The 17,418-nt window shown below is 36.9% G+C and overlaps 2 protein-coding genes and 1 long non-coding RNA gene across 3 annotated transcripts in view; 2 read left to right on the forward strand and 1 right to left on the reverse strand.

The window, feature by feature from the left end:
• Positions 1-17,418, forward strand: part of LOC134672532 (inner centromere protein A) — a 100,977-nt gene that overhangs the window by 50,826 nt on the left and 32,733 nt on the right. The window lies entirely within an intron of this gene.
• The window catches only part of LOC134672547 (malate dehydrogenase, mitochondrial-like), a 33,222-nt gene that overhangs the window by 13,799 nt on the left and 2,005 nt on the right, over positions 1-17,418 (forward strand). The window contains exon 4 of the mRNA XM_063530493.1: positions 2,599-2,784. Coding sequence (XP_063386563.1) covers positions 2,599-2,784 — 186 coding nt within the window. The remainder of the gene's footprint in view (positions 1-2,598; positions 2,785-17,418) is intronic.
• On the reverse strand, positions 8,603-9,689 carry LOC134672551 (uncharacterized). Its single transcript, XR_010099352.1, has 2 exons — positions 9,570-9,689; positions 8,603-9,037 (listed from the first exon to the last, which is right to left on the reverse strand). It is a non-coding gene; the product is annotated as an uncharacterized LOC134672551 (long non-coding RNA).

Genomic DNA, 17,418 nt, shown 5'->3' on the forward strand with positions numbered 1-17,418 from the left:
AATGACTCGTGTAGCAGTCCAAGAGTCGTGGTGAAGGCGTTAATGAAAATGTTCTCCAAGAAGCAGTGCCAAGTAGTCGAAAGCAATCGTTATCATTATCAAAATATCCGTGTTGAGCGTGCTAGGGACGTTAAAAATACTTATTCTAGAAATCACACCGACATCCAATTACAAGAAAACACAAATGTTTCGTCCGACCATTATTTTCAAATTATTTGCAAGTTATTTTCCAAGAATGACACTGACGTCTGACAGTTGACATCGATTTTTTTTCTATCTCGTCCCATTTACTACGGCAAAGGAATTAATTACTCGAATCTGCCATTTCACTTCACAAACGTCATATCGATCATTTAAAAAATTATATTTAATCAATAAAATGAAATAAAAATAAAAGAGCTGCATTTCCGTGATCGCTATAATGAATACTATCGGGAAAAAATATAATTTGCCTATCTTCAAAAAACTTTACCTACCCAATTGTAAACTGTGTACATAAGATGTCATATACAGGAGATATCGAATCAACAGTTGCCCATTTCGAGCATACAATATGATCTTAAAACTACTAACTATACTAGCTTACTGACTAACTTATACTTAACAAACTGGTGATTCCAGAAAAAACTCATTAGATTGTAAAATACATTTTCAATCAACCAGTTTTTTAAATTAAATTTAAAACGATTTCCCTCTAACATTTTTATTTCAACTGGCAGGGCGTTAAAAACTCGTATTGCAGTATTGAATGTACTTCTGTAAAACATTGAGTTGTTTGATTTTGGACATACAAGATTAAATCTGTACTGCTGTCTGGGATTATCTCTCTCTCGAATAAAGTCGCGTCAAGATCATTTTGAACACCTGGCCCGCATAGCAACTTCTGCTGCTGACTGTTCAAGTCCGACGGATCACTTCGCTACATTAAGAGACAAACCGACCTTTTCATGCAGGGGAACATTTGGGGCAAATTTTTGTATGAAAGTGACGCGTCTATCACAATATCTATGGCTCTGTATCTGTAATCTATGGCCAGAGTGCTAGGCAATATTCAAATCGGACAGATTACGTCGGTACGTTTTGTCGGCTTGGAGAACGCGCAGAATTTTCATGCGAGAGGAATAACAAAGGCGCAGAAGGCGCTACACTAACATAAGTATACATAATTTTAATGCTTAGGGAAGAATAGGGTTAAAATATTCGACAGGATTTCTTGTTAGAACAATTCGAAGTCAGGACAAAGTTTTTTTATACGGTATGGTAACTTTTCAGGTAAGCGCTGGTGGCCTAGCGGTAAGAGCGTGCGACTTTCAATCCGGAGGTCGCGGGTTCAAACCCCGGCTCGTACCAATGAGTTTTTCGGAACTTATGTACGAAATATCATTTGATATTTGCCAGTCGCTTTTCGGTGAAGGAAAACATCGTGAGGAAACCGGACTAATCCTAATAAGGCCTAGTTTCCCCTCTGGGTTGGAAGGTCAGATGGCAGTCGCTTTCGTAAAAACTAGTGCCTACGTCAAATCATGGGATTAGTTGTCAAGCGGACCCCAGGCTCCCATGAGCCGTGGCAAAATGCCGGGATAACGCCAGGAAGAAGAAGATGGTAACTTTTCAGGTTACAGAGTAGGTAACCTCGCTCACCCTCGGTACTGGCAGTATGAGTAATTGATAAACGGACAAAGTGTTCAATATGATCTGAACAGCTTTTGGTTTTTAGAACCTTGTTGTATTTAATAAATACAATGAGTTCGTTTGATTGAGCAACCAATGAAACAAAAGAAATGCTACTTTATTTGGTATAAGATTCTAATTATGTATTGAAACGGAGTGAACATTGTAATGCACGTTTGACCTTACGAGGCACACACACGATAAGTAGGGTGGTCCTTATTTCTTCACAGTTATATTTTTCTACGGGGCACCCGCTTTATGTAAAACCTACCTATATAATATCGTTTTTAAATTAAGTGGGTGCCCCGTAGAAAAATATATCTTCGACGAAATAAGGACCACCCTAAAAATAAGCTACCCAATTATTGGCATGCGGATTCGTGTATGAATGCATTATTACTAGTATTAGTCTGATCTATGCTTAATTGCTCCTATACTTAAAGTGTTTTATAATGAAATACGAGCAGAGGCGGATTTGCAGTCTTTGCCGCCCTAGGCCCCAGGCCTTGTAGCCGCCCCTTTCTCAGCACCCATCATATTGACTACATTTTCAGTTATTTCTTGTTATCATCAGATAATTTTTTGTCACAATTTGCCGCCCCCAAAAATCTTGCCGCCCTAGGCCCGGGCCTTGCCACCAACACCTGAAGTGATGACCACGACCACTCTGTCAAGAGTGATACCGACGAAGAAGAAGAGGCCCGGGCCTACTTTGCCTTAAGGCAAATCCGCCACTGAATACGAGTATGATACTAAATCCTTATTTTACAACTGTTTTAAACCCTAACTTTTTCACAGCTATTTTGTTCAGAAAATCATAACTTTGCAGTGAATTTATTCATAAATTCACTGCAAAGTTATGATTTTCTGAACCTGGAGGTTATCATAACTTTTTCACGGTTTTGACCAAAAAAATTGTAATTGCAGTACTCGGACATAGTGCTAATGTTGGACTCGGCGTACGTGACCAGAAACATGCCGGTTGAGGACCGGTTTGCTGCGCAAGCGCCCCTAGTCAAGTGCTATACGGACGCGATTGCCACCGAGTGTCCGAAGGCGTTTATTATAGTTGCCGCTACGCCTATAGAGTGTATGGTGCCTATTGTCGCTGAGGTATAGTTATTTCAAGTATTTTAAGGCGCTTTAGACAATAGCAAGCGTTTCTCAATTTAGGTAGTAATTAAACCGTTCCACTTCCACGTGCAGAGTTTCCTTGTGTTGTATCGTGCATGCAACGTTCTTGAGCTGTTATCATTATCAAAGTAGAGCCGTATAAAACACAGTGGCGTAGCTAGGCGTGAGCGAAGTGGGCCGTCGCCCACACCTCGCGCCCCAAGTTGGCCTCGCGCGAGGCCCCCCGTTCGGGCACAGTGAAAAAAAGGCCTCGCAGATGCGACTTCGCCCACGGCTAGATTAGTTCACGCTAAACCGCTGTTGCTGCATACGTATTATTGCTGATTGTGCTGACATCAACAGATTTTTATGGGCCAGCCTGCCATAATTTCTATACACGGTGTAACATGAGGAAACCGAATAATTTTAACAGCGTATTCCTGATCATATTTAGAGACAAAAATGTCCTATAAACTTTTTTGAAATTCGCCTAGTTTCAGAGATAATATTAATAAAAAAAAACAACTTTTTATTGTTACATGTATAAAAGGCCTTTTTGATGGTGATGTTGCTGCTATGGGACGTAGTCTAAATATCCTTTTTATAGATGTCATAAAATGACAAGTAACACTTTGCAAAAAGTAGGTTGCAAAAATTTAAAAATCAATTTTAACAAGTTTACCAATAACATTAATTTTTTATGTAGAAATACATTAAAAAAATTGAAAATACAAAAGAAAAAAAAATTTTTTGGCGAATTTGACCTAAACTCATATTAATTTTTTTTCTTCTTTTGACCTCAGAAATGCGTGGTTAAAATTATTTGGTTTCCTCATGTTACACCGTGTATAGCTAATATACTAATATTGTTTCCCGGTCGCGAAAAAACCTTATTATCATACATCGTTATCGCGGGAGCAAATACGATTTGACAATACTGAAAGATTATAAAAAACAGTCAAAAACAGAAATGACATTCGTATAGAGAAACGTTTATACCTACGACCTTAAAATGTATAATTATTTTATTGAATATCAATGCTATCTTACCTCCATACTTGACTTGATTGGTACTTAAAAAGATTACCTATTAGGTACGCAACCTTATCAGTCAATTTAGACATTTGTCAATCTTGACTGATCTTTATTTGTAACAACATAATCAAATAGAAGTTGCCTTTAAAATGCCTCGAAGGAAAATAACATGTGATGAATTTGTGGGGTTGTTTATACAGGATTATCCTGAGCTAGAGGCTCGCGATACAAATCTATTTTGCTCGAAGTGCAATATTAGTTTTTGTAAAACTAAATCTTCCGTGAAACGTCATTTTAACTCTGAAAGACACACTTCTCTCAAAAAAGATTTTAGGTTGGAACTGACAAAATTTCTAGTAAGCTGTAACATACCGTGGTCTCAAATAGAGAACCCTGTATTTAAAAATTTCATTGAAGATTGTGTATCTGGAAAATTTGAAAAAACTGTTCAGGTCCCTTCAGAATGTTTGCTGAGGCAGACTTGCGTGAATGAATTATACGACAAAGAGATGGATATAATTAGAGACGAATTAAAAGACGCGTATATATATGTAAGTGTTGATGAAACCACAGATGCTATAGGTCGTCAAATCGCTAACGTTATAGTAGGTGCTATGCTTGAAGATGATGTTGGAACTCCACACGTGCTGTCAAGCAAATGTTTAAATGAAACGAACAATATCAGTATAACTAATACTGTAAAAAATGCCCTGGATGATTTGTGGGGCCCTGGTCACAATAAGCATGACAAGGTGTTGTTGTTATTGACTGATGGTGTGGGGTATATGTTGAAAGCTGGCAGAAATTTGAAAACACTTTTTCCGAACATTGTCCATGTTACATGTTTAGCCCATGCTCTTAACAGAGTTGCCGATCAAGTTCGTGTTCTTTTTCCAGAAGTTAACCTATTAATTTCAAATGTAAAGAAAGTATTTCGCAAATCTCCGAAAAGAGTAAAAGCATTAAGAGAAATGTTTAATGGAATTCCTTTGCCTCCAAACCCAACAATTATTCGCTGGGGAACATGGATCGAGGCTACCACTTACTACAACAAGTATTTTGATGAAATAAAAAGCGTTATAGACACATTTCGTAATTCAGACGCACAGTGCATCGTCAAAGCAAAAAAATCTTTACTCAGTGCAAAAGTTCGAAAAGATGTAAATTTCATAGCAAAGTATCTGCAAGTAATACCAGATGCTATAAATAAACTGCAGTGCCAAAATCTATCTCTTAGTGAAAGTTTGACCATAGTACAAAATACATACAAACATATATCCAAATTAATTTTGAATAAAGATGGAAAACAGATTTTAAAAAAGTTCAAAGTGGTTTTGCAGAAAAATGCCGGATATGAAGTTATGAAAAAAATGTGTGAACTGATATCGGAGAAGGAGATAGTACTAGATTCAACGATATATCGTTCTACATTTGATTACTTCCGTCGTTTTAAAAACGCACCCATTACAACAGTAGCAGTCGAAAGATCATTTAGCCAATTAAAATGGATATTTACTGCACGACGCCGCAGATTAAGAGTAGAAAACATAGAGAAAATTTATGTCGTATATTACGAAAATCACTTAAGATCAACAAAAATTAAATAATGTTGTACAAAATAAATCATGAATATTTATTTGATATGTCGATTCCGGGTCATTATTTACTAACAGAGTGTAAAGCAAGATTTATGAACATTATGCAACAAAAACTTCGTGCTATGTATGATGAACTTCTTGGAGGCTTATAATGTGTAGGCAGAAAGGTCTGTTTTTACTAAACGGGCAGTCTGTTTTACCACTTCTTTAATAAATTTATATTTGCTCCCGCGATAACGATGTATGCTTATTATACAGCAACTTTTAGTCAGATTATAACGTATCTACATATTTCTATTGCATGCTTAATTACGTTTTAGGGCTAAATGTATGGTCATAGTATTTTACTTTTGGGCCCACTCGAAACTTCAAAAAGAAAAATATATTAAATTAAATATAAGATTAACCAACGAATAGCCGAGGTTTTCTAGGCCACTCTCAAAAAAAGATCTGCGTTTGCGTCTGAGGTAATAAGACCGGAGAAACTTTTTGTAAATGATCGTTCTATGACACGACTATTTTATAATTACGATTTTAGGTTAAGCTTTCTCAAGTTACCGCCACGAAATCCCCCCAAATTACTGGATCTAACTAAAAGCATTAAGTATATAATATATTATACGTACTAGTAAGAAAATTATTTATAGCATTTTCACCCATACTCCATATGCAGTTATGTACCTACACTACCTACATACCCAACAACGCGTGGACTGTCGCCATCAAAATATCTGACTGGCTATACTGGCTTTGCTCAGATATTTGTGAACACCTTGGCCGCTCCGATATATCTGATGGCGAATGGACAGCAAGAAACCGAAACCCTCATCATCATCATCATCATCTTCCTCGCGTTGTCCCGGCAGTTTGCCACGGCTCATGGGAGCCTAAGAGTCCACTTGGCAACTATTCCTAAGAATTGGCCTGATGACAGTAACAAAGAATCATGGAAATAATGGTTTCAAAGAAACGTATATGTTAATATGATTCTAAAATATGGCCGAATCTCAGTATAAACTGAAGGATTATTAATATATTCAATAAAATAAAAGTGCGAAATTCTCCACTCGGCCATTTTAACTGAAATAACACATTTTAACATTTTTTCAGAGGCGACGTAAGAGTTGACGTCATCAATGCATGACATATTTTTTTTTTTTTTTTTAATGGCATCGCGCTCCTGGCGCATTCAGCCAAACGAGTAAAACGGGGAAACGGAATTGAAGGATTACAATATAACGGATAATTCGGAATTTTGGACAAGGATCAGGGAAAGGAAAAGTATAATAAATTATAGTTTTATATTATGACGTGAAAGGAATGAATATAATATTTTAAATACATATGGAGAGGAGTCATTAATATGCAGGAGTGAAGTAATGGATGTAGGAAATGGAACTTTTATATCTGACAGCTGTCTTAATAATAAGGAACAATCATGTAGGTTACAAGCAAAAAATATATGGTTAAGATCAGCGGGATCAGCTCCGCAAATACATGCAGAACTGGCCACGCGATTTTGCAGTTTCAGGTGTTGCGGAGTACACACGTGACCCAACCTCATTCGGATTAACATACTGGTAGCCGGTTTTGACAAAGAGATTTTAGCAAACCATGGTTTGGCAGGAATTGAAGTTTGAATGCTCCGATAGTGTAACCCAGGAGCAGTACCTGCACCCGATGTCCACTGTTTCGTCCACTCCTTTCGTAGGTATAATTTGGGCAGAGCTAATAGGTCTTCAACAACATTTTTAAATGGAAACATGTCTCCACAGCTAATCGCATCTCGAGCTAATTCATCAACTTTTTCATTGCCTTTAATCCCTCTGTGACCAGGAATCCAAGCAATAGAGACAGAATACCCTTTTAGATGACATTTTAACAATAGGCTACGAATTTGATAAATAATTGGATTATGAGATTTAGATTTGAAAGGAAATTTAGATATTGATTGAAGAGAACTTAAGAGTCTGAAAAAATAATTGTTTTCTTAAGATGCATTATGATGATAAATTCTAATGCTTTCAGGATTCCAAAGCACTCGCCACTGTACACAGAGGATTCTGGAGGCAATTTTATCTTTTGGTATATATTGGATTGAATGTGAAGAACACCAATACCAACACAGCCATTGGTGGACATCTGTATACATATGGTTAGCACCCTGACAGTCGGTACCAATAAAACCCAGAAACTGTTGGTTTTGATCTATATCATTCTTTGAAATACCTATATTCAGGAGAACCGGAGGGACTAATGTAAGAGACTCATATTCATGCTGAAAAATGGGAAGTGTAGAAGAGCTAACAGAGGGGGCTGAAATAGATTTAAGTTTTTGAAAACTTTTGATTAAACAAGGAGGACTCTTGTGTTTCCAATAATTGGATGTAGTTATTTGAAGAAGGAGGCTAGACAAGATTAACCAGAGTTGGTGATTAGAAAATTGGGAGCAACGGAAAAGAAATCTATCACAAAGATATTGGCGTCGTAAATGGAGTGGAGGCTCAACACACTCAACTTGCATAGCATTGATAGGGCTTGAATTCATGGCACCACAAATTATCCTCAGGGCTTTAGATTGAATGCGGTCTAGTTTTTGGAATCCAGCTACATATCCAGGCTCTAACAAAAATGTCCCATAATCTAAAATACTTCTTATTAAGGCATTGTACATTAGTTTCATACAAAAAGGATGTGAACCCCACCAAACACCAGAAACACACCTAAGGATATTAATATTTTTTTCACATTTAGAAACTATGTACTCACAATGTGGGAGGCCTGTTAATTTACTGTCTAATATGACACCAAGGAATTTAGTTTTATCTTTTACTGAAATGAAGTAATTATCAAATTGCACCTTGATTGGAGGAGGAAATAGCTTTCTAGTAAACAAAACCACAACACTTTTAGGAACAGAAAGTTCTAAGCCATTAAAATCTAACCATGACTTTAAGAAACCTAAGGAACAAGTGACGGATCTACTGGCCTGTTCAGGAGAAAGTTTTGTTGAGTAAAGTAACAAATCATCAGCATACTGTAAGACCCTAACTGTACCATTTAGATATGACTCTAAATCAGATGTATAAATATTGTATAACAATGGACTTAATACAGATCCTTGTGGTAGTCCTCTCCACACTAAACGAGAAATTCTATTGTTGTCGTCTATAAGAAGACTAATGGACCGTTCAGATAAAAGGTTTATTACAAAATTACTTAACATTTCTGGAATGCCTAACTTGAGAAGCTTTTCTTGTAACACAGAAACCAGAACATTATCATAAGCAGCACTTATATCCAGAAAAGCGGCTACTACTGACTCATTTTTAGAAAAAGCCAAGCGTATATCTGCAATTAATATTGACAAACTATCATAGGTAGACCTACCTTTTCGGAATCCAAACTGACTATGAGATAGTAATTGGTTCTTTTCAACAAAAAATTCTAGTCTATTCTTAATTAAGTGTTCAGCTATTTTTGCAAATACTGGAGAAAGGGCAATAGGGCGATAGGAAGAAACATCTGATGCTGGTTTATTGGGTTTTAAAATAGGAATCACTATTTGGGATCTCCATGAATCTGGGACTATACCCGACTGAATAACTGAATTTACTATGCTTAGATAATAAGAAAGTATGCCATCACTGGCATTTACTAAAAATGAGTAAGGCACTCCATCTTCACCAGGAGCACTATCTTTTAAATTGCTTAACACACCTTTTAATTCTTCCATTTTAAAAGGGCAATTAAAGGTGGAATCTAAGGAAGGATTATATAAAAATGTTGCAGGTCGGAACACAAACTCTTCAGGGACAGACGACGGTGCTAGACCGTCTATGAATTGTTGTGCAAGATTAGGAGGCAGTGTACGCCTTGATGGTTCATTGAATGCATGTCTGAACCTTTTGATGTTGTTCCATACTATGGAAGGTTTTACATTGGGATTGAGAGACGCACAAAATCGTCTCCAACCTTCATATTTCTTCCTACGCAACAATTTCTTGGTCTCACGTGCAACCTGCATGTACGACTCAAAGTTTTCAGTTGTCATAGAATGGCGATAAAGTTTCTCAGCCTCCTTTCTATTTTTAATTGCTTGGGAACAATCCGGATCCCACCAAGGTGGAGAGGGAATTTTATTAATTACACTATTCTTTACAGGAAATACATCATCAGCTACTTCTGTGATCACCCTGGCCAAAGCAACCGAGCAGCCAACTATGTCAGTATCATCTAAACTAGGCAAAAACAACAATTTCTTCTCTACACAGCTTTTGAAATTTTCCCAGTCAGCATTACATAAATTGTATTTAAGCCTAGGGCTAGGTTTCGGAGATGGACGTGTAGATGAAGGAAATGAGACTATAATTGGATAATGATCACTACCAAATGTAGAATCAAGAGTTTGCCAGGTGAAAGAAGATGCAAGTTCAGCAGAGCAAATGGATAGATCAACAGCGCTGGGTGATTCTGTAGGCGCTGTACGGCGAGTTGGAGAGCCAGTATTAAGAACACAAAGATTGTGATCATCTAAGATTTTTAAAACACGAAGTCCATTATAATTGGATACTGAACTGCCCCAAAACTGATGATGTGAGTTGAAATCTCCTAGAATCAACAAGGGCCTAGGTAGAGAGGAAATTATGTGTTCTAATTCATTAAAAATAAAAGATGATTGATGAGGAATATATACAGAGAGAATGCAGATGTTATTTACAATGGCAGCAACAATTGAGAAATCATCACTGTGAGATGGAAGCTGTACAGATGAAAATGATTCAGAATTCCTGACGAGTAAAGCTACCCCGCCCCACCCATCAGGACGGTCCCCTCTGAGGCATGAATAGCCAGTAGCTCTGAGAAGAGCTCCAGGCTTGAGCCATGTCTCAGATAGGGCAAAAACACATGGATTAAATTTATTTAATAAATGAATTAAATCATGTTTTTTATTGATTATGCTTCTGCAATTCCACTGTATTATATTGTCCATTATTTTGAATTGCAAATGTAAGTGAGTCAATCATAGGGGCAACGTGGGACGGTAAAGTAAGGTTTGGCTTAGACAATAGAGTTCTTAGGGCCTCAATAGACTCGGCGATTACTACTCTGTCTTCTTTTTCTGTTTCCTGACGTAGAGCACAGCCATTTTGAGGAGAAGGGATGGAGTATTCACTTATAATGGCCCGATGTGCAGCCACATCATAGCCATGTGTAGTCTTTTTAACAGAAGAACGAGGTTTCAAAAAAATTGTTTTTCTACTGCTATGGCTAGGAGGGCGCATATTCGAACTTGGGCCTGGAACTGAAGTTTGGACACTGTTACGAGGTAAATCTGATTGAGTATGCGGTGGTGACACTTGTGATTTGACCATGTCTGCAAACGATTTCGATATGGCTGGGTGCAGTTTAACTGCTTCTCCATAGGAGATGCAGTTATTAGCCATAGTGACTTTTGTCTCTTTTTGTCTTACGTATTCTGGGCAAGACCTGTTCGTGGCAAAGTGGAAGCCATTGCACAAACAACAAATGGCATCCTCCTCCTCCACAAGACAGGTATTTCCCGCATGCATTTCTCCGCATTTAAAGCATTTGGGCTTTGAACGGCAATTGTTTTTTGTATGACCGAATTTACAGCATAAAAAACATTGAATGGTGGGAAAAATGTATAATTCGACAGCAAGGGAGTTGTAGCATGAAAAGACTCGTTTAGGTAAAACTTGACCATCAAATGTCAATACGACTGTCTCGGAAGGTTGCCAGGTAGTAGAACCGTTAACCACAACTCTGTGATTTAAACGACGTACTTTTAGTACCTTTCCACACCCAATGGGCACGGAAATGTTGGAAATTATTTCTTCCTCCGACCACTGTGCAGGAATACCACGAACCAAGCCCATACGGGTCACCGAAAATGACGGGATGTATGCCGTAAGATTTTCTGACTCAAGACACGTATCAGTAACAAATAAGTTCGCATCTATGTAATTTGAAAACGACATTGCAATACGTGTCCTACCAATGCGCTTAACACTTCCATTAATAATGTTTTTGAAACCTTTTTTGACCAAAAATTTCCCAAAGGAGACCGGATGTAAAGAAGATTTTGCATCGGTTTGTTTAATTTGAACGTGAACCGTAAAGGGAGCAACATCTGATGATGAAAATAAATTCCTGCCAACCTTGGCGCTAGTAGTGTCATTGTTTGTATTTAATTTATCCGAAGAATTTATGTTAGGCTGAATATTAGACTTTAAAGGAGCTTGGGTATCTTGTATGTTCTCCTGACAATCGCACGAATAGTCCCCGCCATTATTCTTCCTTCTTTTTTTATTACATGCTTTGCATCGTTTTTGAGTTTTATTTCTTTTACGTTCACTCCTGCTTTCCACAGAAGTGTCCGTGTCCATAGCCGATTCTATTGTTATATTACTTCCGACCTGGAGGTTTTCACCTCCAGGGTCGGGGGGATCTTTGTCCCCCATTACATATATACAAGTAAAAACTTACCAACTAGGACGAAATCACACTAATTATATATGCAAATACAATAGTATATACAAACTATGCGAAAAATTATATACAAATTTCCGATTCCCTGATCTACAATATTAAAATTGAAATTAAATTTACGAGAAACCTAAAACTTGACCGCCACGTTTCACGTTTCCCGCGCTTTTTTCTGACATATTTCTTAGAGCAACATAGACAACCTCATTGACTGTAATCCATTACGTACTCGCCAAAGAGTTTGGAGGTTCAAAAAAAATATTGTTTCGCCACTAAACATTTATTACGTCCAAAAAATATTATTACACGATATAAAGTAAATATTTATTTGATATTATATAAATAAAACGCTAAATAATACGATATTTCCCCAAAAAACTTTTTTAATTATTTGGCTGAACGGAACTATCATTGCCATGTTGGTTGTCGCAACTAGAAAAAATTTAAAATTAAAAAGTAAATCCGGCGCTCGGTGATTTTCACTCAAAATTTACATGTATCTAAATAATTCATCTTAAATTGCAACCGTGTGAGAGTCTTTGTATAAAATGACTTATTGTGAACAATTTTTGTAATGTATTTATCATCCCTAATCGTAATATATGGTGCTGAATTAACAATATCATTCGGATTCAAGAGAGATTCCTAACTGTAAGTATGTAAGTAATGTCTACCACCATAACTTATGACGTCACAAATAGCGTGCGAGGCGTTTTCGCGCGAGGTTTAAACTGGCTATAATAAAATGCAATTATTTATGTTAAATCTTATGTTATGAGTATAGCTGAAATATTGTGTTTTTCGGAACCAATACAAGTGTACCGACAATATTAAAAGGGATTTCAAAATTTGTCATCAGGCCAATTGGCGGCGTAGGCACCAGTTTTTCACTTTCCAACCCTGAGAGTAAACTAGGCCTTATTGGGATTATTCCGGTTTCCTCACGTTGTTTTCCTTCACCGAAAAGCGACTGGTAAATATCAAATTATATTTTGTACATAAGTTCCGAAAAACTAATTGTAACGAGTCGGGTTTTGAACCCGCGACCTCCGGATTGAAAGTCGCACGCTCTTATCGCTAGGCCACCAGTGCTCCTCAAACCGAAACCCCCTGAACCCCCGAATTCAGTAAAATATGCTAGCCCTTATTTAGAATGCAATACGCATTATTCGCGCTCCAGTTTCCAATGTGAAATGGTTTCGTAAATCTAAAATCAATACAGTGGCGATGTCGTCTAGCGATGACGAACCGGTTGCGTGACAAGGTCTCGTTTAATGAATTTCGCATCTGAATTTTACAGGTCATTGACATTATGTACTATAACCATACATCGTTATCGCGGGAGCAAATATAAATTTATTAAAGAAGTGGTAAAACAGACTGCCCGTTTAGTAAAAACAGACCTTTCTGCCTACACATTATAAGCCTCCAAGAAGTTCATCATACATAGCACGAAGTTTTTGTTGCATAATGTTCATAAATCTTGCTTTACACTCTGTTAGTAAATAATGACCCGGAATCGACATATCAAATAAATATTCATGATTTATTTTGTACAACATTATTTAATTTTTGTTGATCTTAAGTGATTTTCGTAATATACGACATAAATTTTCTCTATGTTTTCTACTCTTAATCTGCGGCGTCGTGCAGTAAATATCCATTTTAATTGGCTAAATGATCTTTCGACTGCTACTGTTGTAATGGGTGCGTTTTTAAAACGACGGAAGTAATCAAATGTAGAACGATATATCGTTGAATCTAGTACTATCTCCTTCTCCGATATCAGTTCACACATTTTTTTCATAACTTCATATCCGGCATTTTTCTGCAAAACCACTTTGAACTTTTTTAAAATCTGTTTTCCATCTTTATTCAAAATTAATTTGGATATATGTTTGTATGTATTTTGTACTATGGTCAAACTTTCACTAAGAGATAGATTTTGGCACTGCAGTTTATTTATAGCATCTGGTATTACTTGCAGATACTTTGCTATGAAATTTACATCTTTTCGAACTTTTGCACTGAGTAAAGATTTTTTTGCTTTGACGATGCACTGTGCGTCTGAATTACGAAATGTGTCTATAACGCTTTTTATTTCATCAAAATACTTGTTGTAGTAAGTGGTAGCCTCGATCCATGTTCCCCAGCGAATAATTGTTGGGTTTGGAGGCAAAGGAATTCCATTAAACATTTCTCTTAATGCTTTTACTCTTTTCGGAGATTTGCGAAATACTTTCTTTACATTTGAAATTAATAGGTTAACTTCTGGAAAAAGAACACGAACTTGATCGGCAACTCTGTTAAGAGAATGGGCTAAACATGTAACATGGACAATGTTCGGAAAAAGTGTTTTCAAATTAAATAATGTTGTACAAAATAAATCATGAAAATTTATTTGATATGTCGATTCCGGGTCATTATTTACTAACAGAGTGTAAAGCAAGATTTATGAACATTATGCAACAAAAACTTCGTGCTATGTATGATGAACTTCTTGGAGGCTTATAATGTGTAGGCAGAAAGGTCTGTTTTTACTAAACGGGCAGTCTGTTTTACCACTTCTTTAATAAATTTATATTTGCTCCCGCGATAACGATGTATGACTATAACTGAAAAAATATAGACGGCTTTAACACACTTAAAATAGTAGGACCTTAGGACCCAACAGGAGTGGTCATTTCTCCATACAAACGTACTCGACTGTTTCCTCCGTGGGTTTTGACGCTAGAGCAATGATTTTTTCAACACATATTAATATTGTCAATATCTGTGTCGGACAGTTTTGCTTTTTTTATATTTTTGTTTTTTAAGGCGCTAGAGCCCTTCAAAAATGGCCAAAATGGCCTAATTGACTATGCCGCAATGAGAGGCGTAGTATTCAAAACTTATATCAATTAGCCAAAAAAGCAAAACGGTCCGACACAGATAATTTTGTAATCATTTAGATTTCCAAGTTTGGTTAGGGTTTGGAGGAGGAAACAGTCGAGTACGAAACCTCGATTTTTAAGATTTTTACGCGGGATTTTTCGCCTTGTCCTTATGGCACTAGTTTTAGGAGCCGCTTCCGTCAGCGAGACGTGTATATTTACCTAAAATATTTAAAACTCAGCTCCTGTTTCGTCTTAGAGCAACACCGGGAAGGGAGACGAGATTCGTACTATTTCGCCTCTGCCTAGAAGCATAGGTGTACCTAATGGCGGTGCGTGTTGTGATTGTCACTCGTCCGTACACAAAAACCGGGCAAGTGCGAGTCGGACTCGCGCACGAAGGGTTCCGTACCATAAAGCAAAAAAAAAAAGGAAAAAAATGCAAAAAGAAAACGGTCACCCATCCAAGTACTGACCACGCCCGACGTTGCTTAACTTTGTTCAAAAATCACGTTTGCTGTATGGTAGCCCCACTTAAATCTTTATTTTATTCTGTTTTTAGTATTTGTTGTTATAGCGGCAACAGAAATACATCATCTGTGAAAATTTCAACTGTCTAGCTATCACGGTTCGTGAGATACAGCCTAGTGACAGACAGACGGACGGACGGACGGACAGCGAAGTCTTAGTAATAGGGTCCCGTAGGGTAAACCCTTTGGGTACGGAACCCTAAAAAGAGTTCGAGGTGTGCAAGATTTGTCTTTGAACTGTGTTAATTCTACTTATTTGTGTCGTAATTACAGATTGCATTTTGTATGTTGTGAAGTGCGACTGTTTGCACTTTTCTCAAAGAGTAGGACACATTATTGATGACATTATACAGGAAAGGATCGACATCTTCTTAGCAGTTTATATTCTGGTTCTCTGACACAAATCATTGAAACTAAATTTGGAAAGAGGAACATACGATAAGTAGTTTTTTTCGCCCTCTGTTTTTCAAGTATGTCAAAGCCAAATGTTCTCCTCTTCTTGTCCCGATCGATGTTCTGCTTATTTGTTCGGTATACAGTGTGGAAAGATAAGTCGGGCCCTGGAGGGAATCTACCTTAAATCCTTAAGCTGGCTCATTTTACTTAAAGGAGACATTCCTTTATTTTTAAAAAGAAACAAAACTGCATTCAAATATTTTCTAAAACTCGCTTGCCTCGCCCGGGACTCGAACCGACTAAAAATTCCAAAAAATAAAAACTCGCAATTTTATTGTACTAGTCGGTACAGTTAATGTTAAAGATAACGTTTCTCCAAGAAACATTAGGTCTTACACACGTCTGTCGTACAAAATATCCATAAAATCTAATATTTACAATTTACAAGCAAAATTGAAGAAAAAAGAAAAAATCTTTGAATGCAGTTTTGTTTCTTTTTAAAAATAACGGAATGTCTCCTTTAAGTAAAATGAGCCAGCTTAAGGATTTAAGGTAGTTTCCCTCCAGGGCCAGACTTATCTTTCCACCCTGTATATTCGATAGTTTGTTTGATAAGTTTTTATAATTATATAGGTCCCTATAATAGCGGTTTGGCCTTTACCGACAAATCCAATTTCGCCTATGAAAGCATACTCAAATGTCACGACCCTTCAGCCAATATCGACGAAGAGCGTCAAAAAGGTCGGAAAAGGTTACGCTTCTTACAAATACGATTTCAGATTAATGAATAATCAATAGCATCTTCTGTTCCTGTTTTCAAGGCTGATATTGTTCTCTGACCTTTGATATTGTTTTGAATGTTATGATCATATGTATAAAGCATATTGCCCTCTCCCTACTTACTTATTTTCCCCGATCTTTAAATAGGTATGCACCGCTTTTGCAAATTAGTTTTTAGATTATTTTGTTTAAATTTTTGATGCTATATATAGTCGTCGTCGTTGATAAACATCAACTTTAGTTAGATCAATTACGAAAATCCCTATTCTATTGTTGCCTACCTACGTTCCCACATTGTAGTTAAGTAACAAAAAAAATTAAAAAGTTTGTTTCATAACTTTAATCTTTGATCTTTGTTTGTAAATTTATGCTTCAATATATTAATTTATACATGGTGATTTGCAGACTACACCGGAAGACTGTTGTTTGTTTATCCGTGATAGCGAGCTAGTACGGTAGTCCCTAGGCAATAATATTTTTACGGCTCGGTAGTAGAATGCTTAGTTTATGAGCGAGAGCGATGGTACGAGCCGTAAAAGCTCTAATATGCATGATTTCTGTTTGCCTAGCTATTAACTGGCCTATCTCGCAACTCGTTAGTAAAAAGCTAATAATTAGACCGCTAGTTAGTTCTATATATACTTCGAAAACCAAACATTAAAGTCAACTTAATTTTGAGAAACCAAACGCGAGAAACGCTTTCTTGGCTCTTTGAGTTCATACGGCTTTGCTAACTAGTCGTTTCTAGTCTCGAAATATAAACTTAATTATAATTAAACAAGTCGTATCCTTGTGGAGAAAACTTGTATGCTAGTTGCTCTAATTTAGTTGAGTTTTGTTTGACATTGAGTCCAAGATTATAGACGGGTTATTTTTCCCCAAGCAATCCTACCTAATAAATCGCTGAAAGAG

The sequence above is a fragment of the Cydia fagiglandana genome, chromosome 17 (genome assembly GCF_963556715.1).
Source record: "Cydia fagiglandana chromosome 17, ilCydFagi1.1, whole genome shotgun sequence".
Taxonomy (NCBI): Eukaryota; Metazoa; Arthropoda; class Insecta; order Lepidoptera; family Tortricidae; genus Cydia; species Cydia fagiglandana.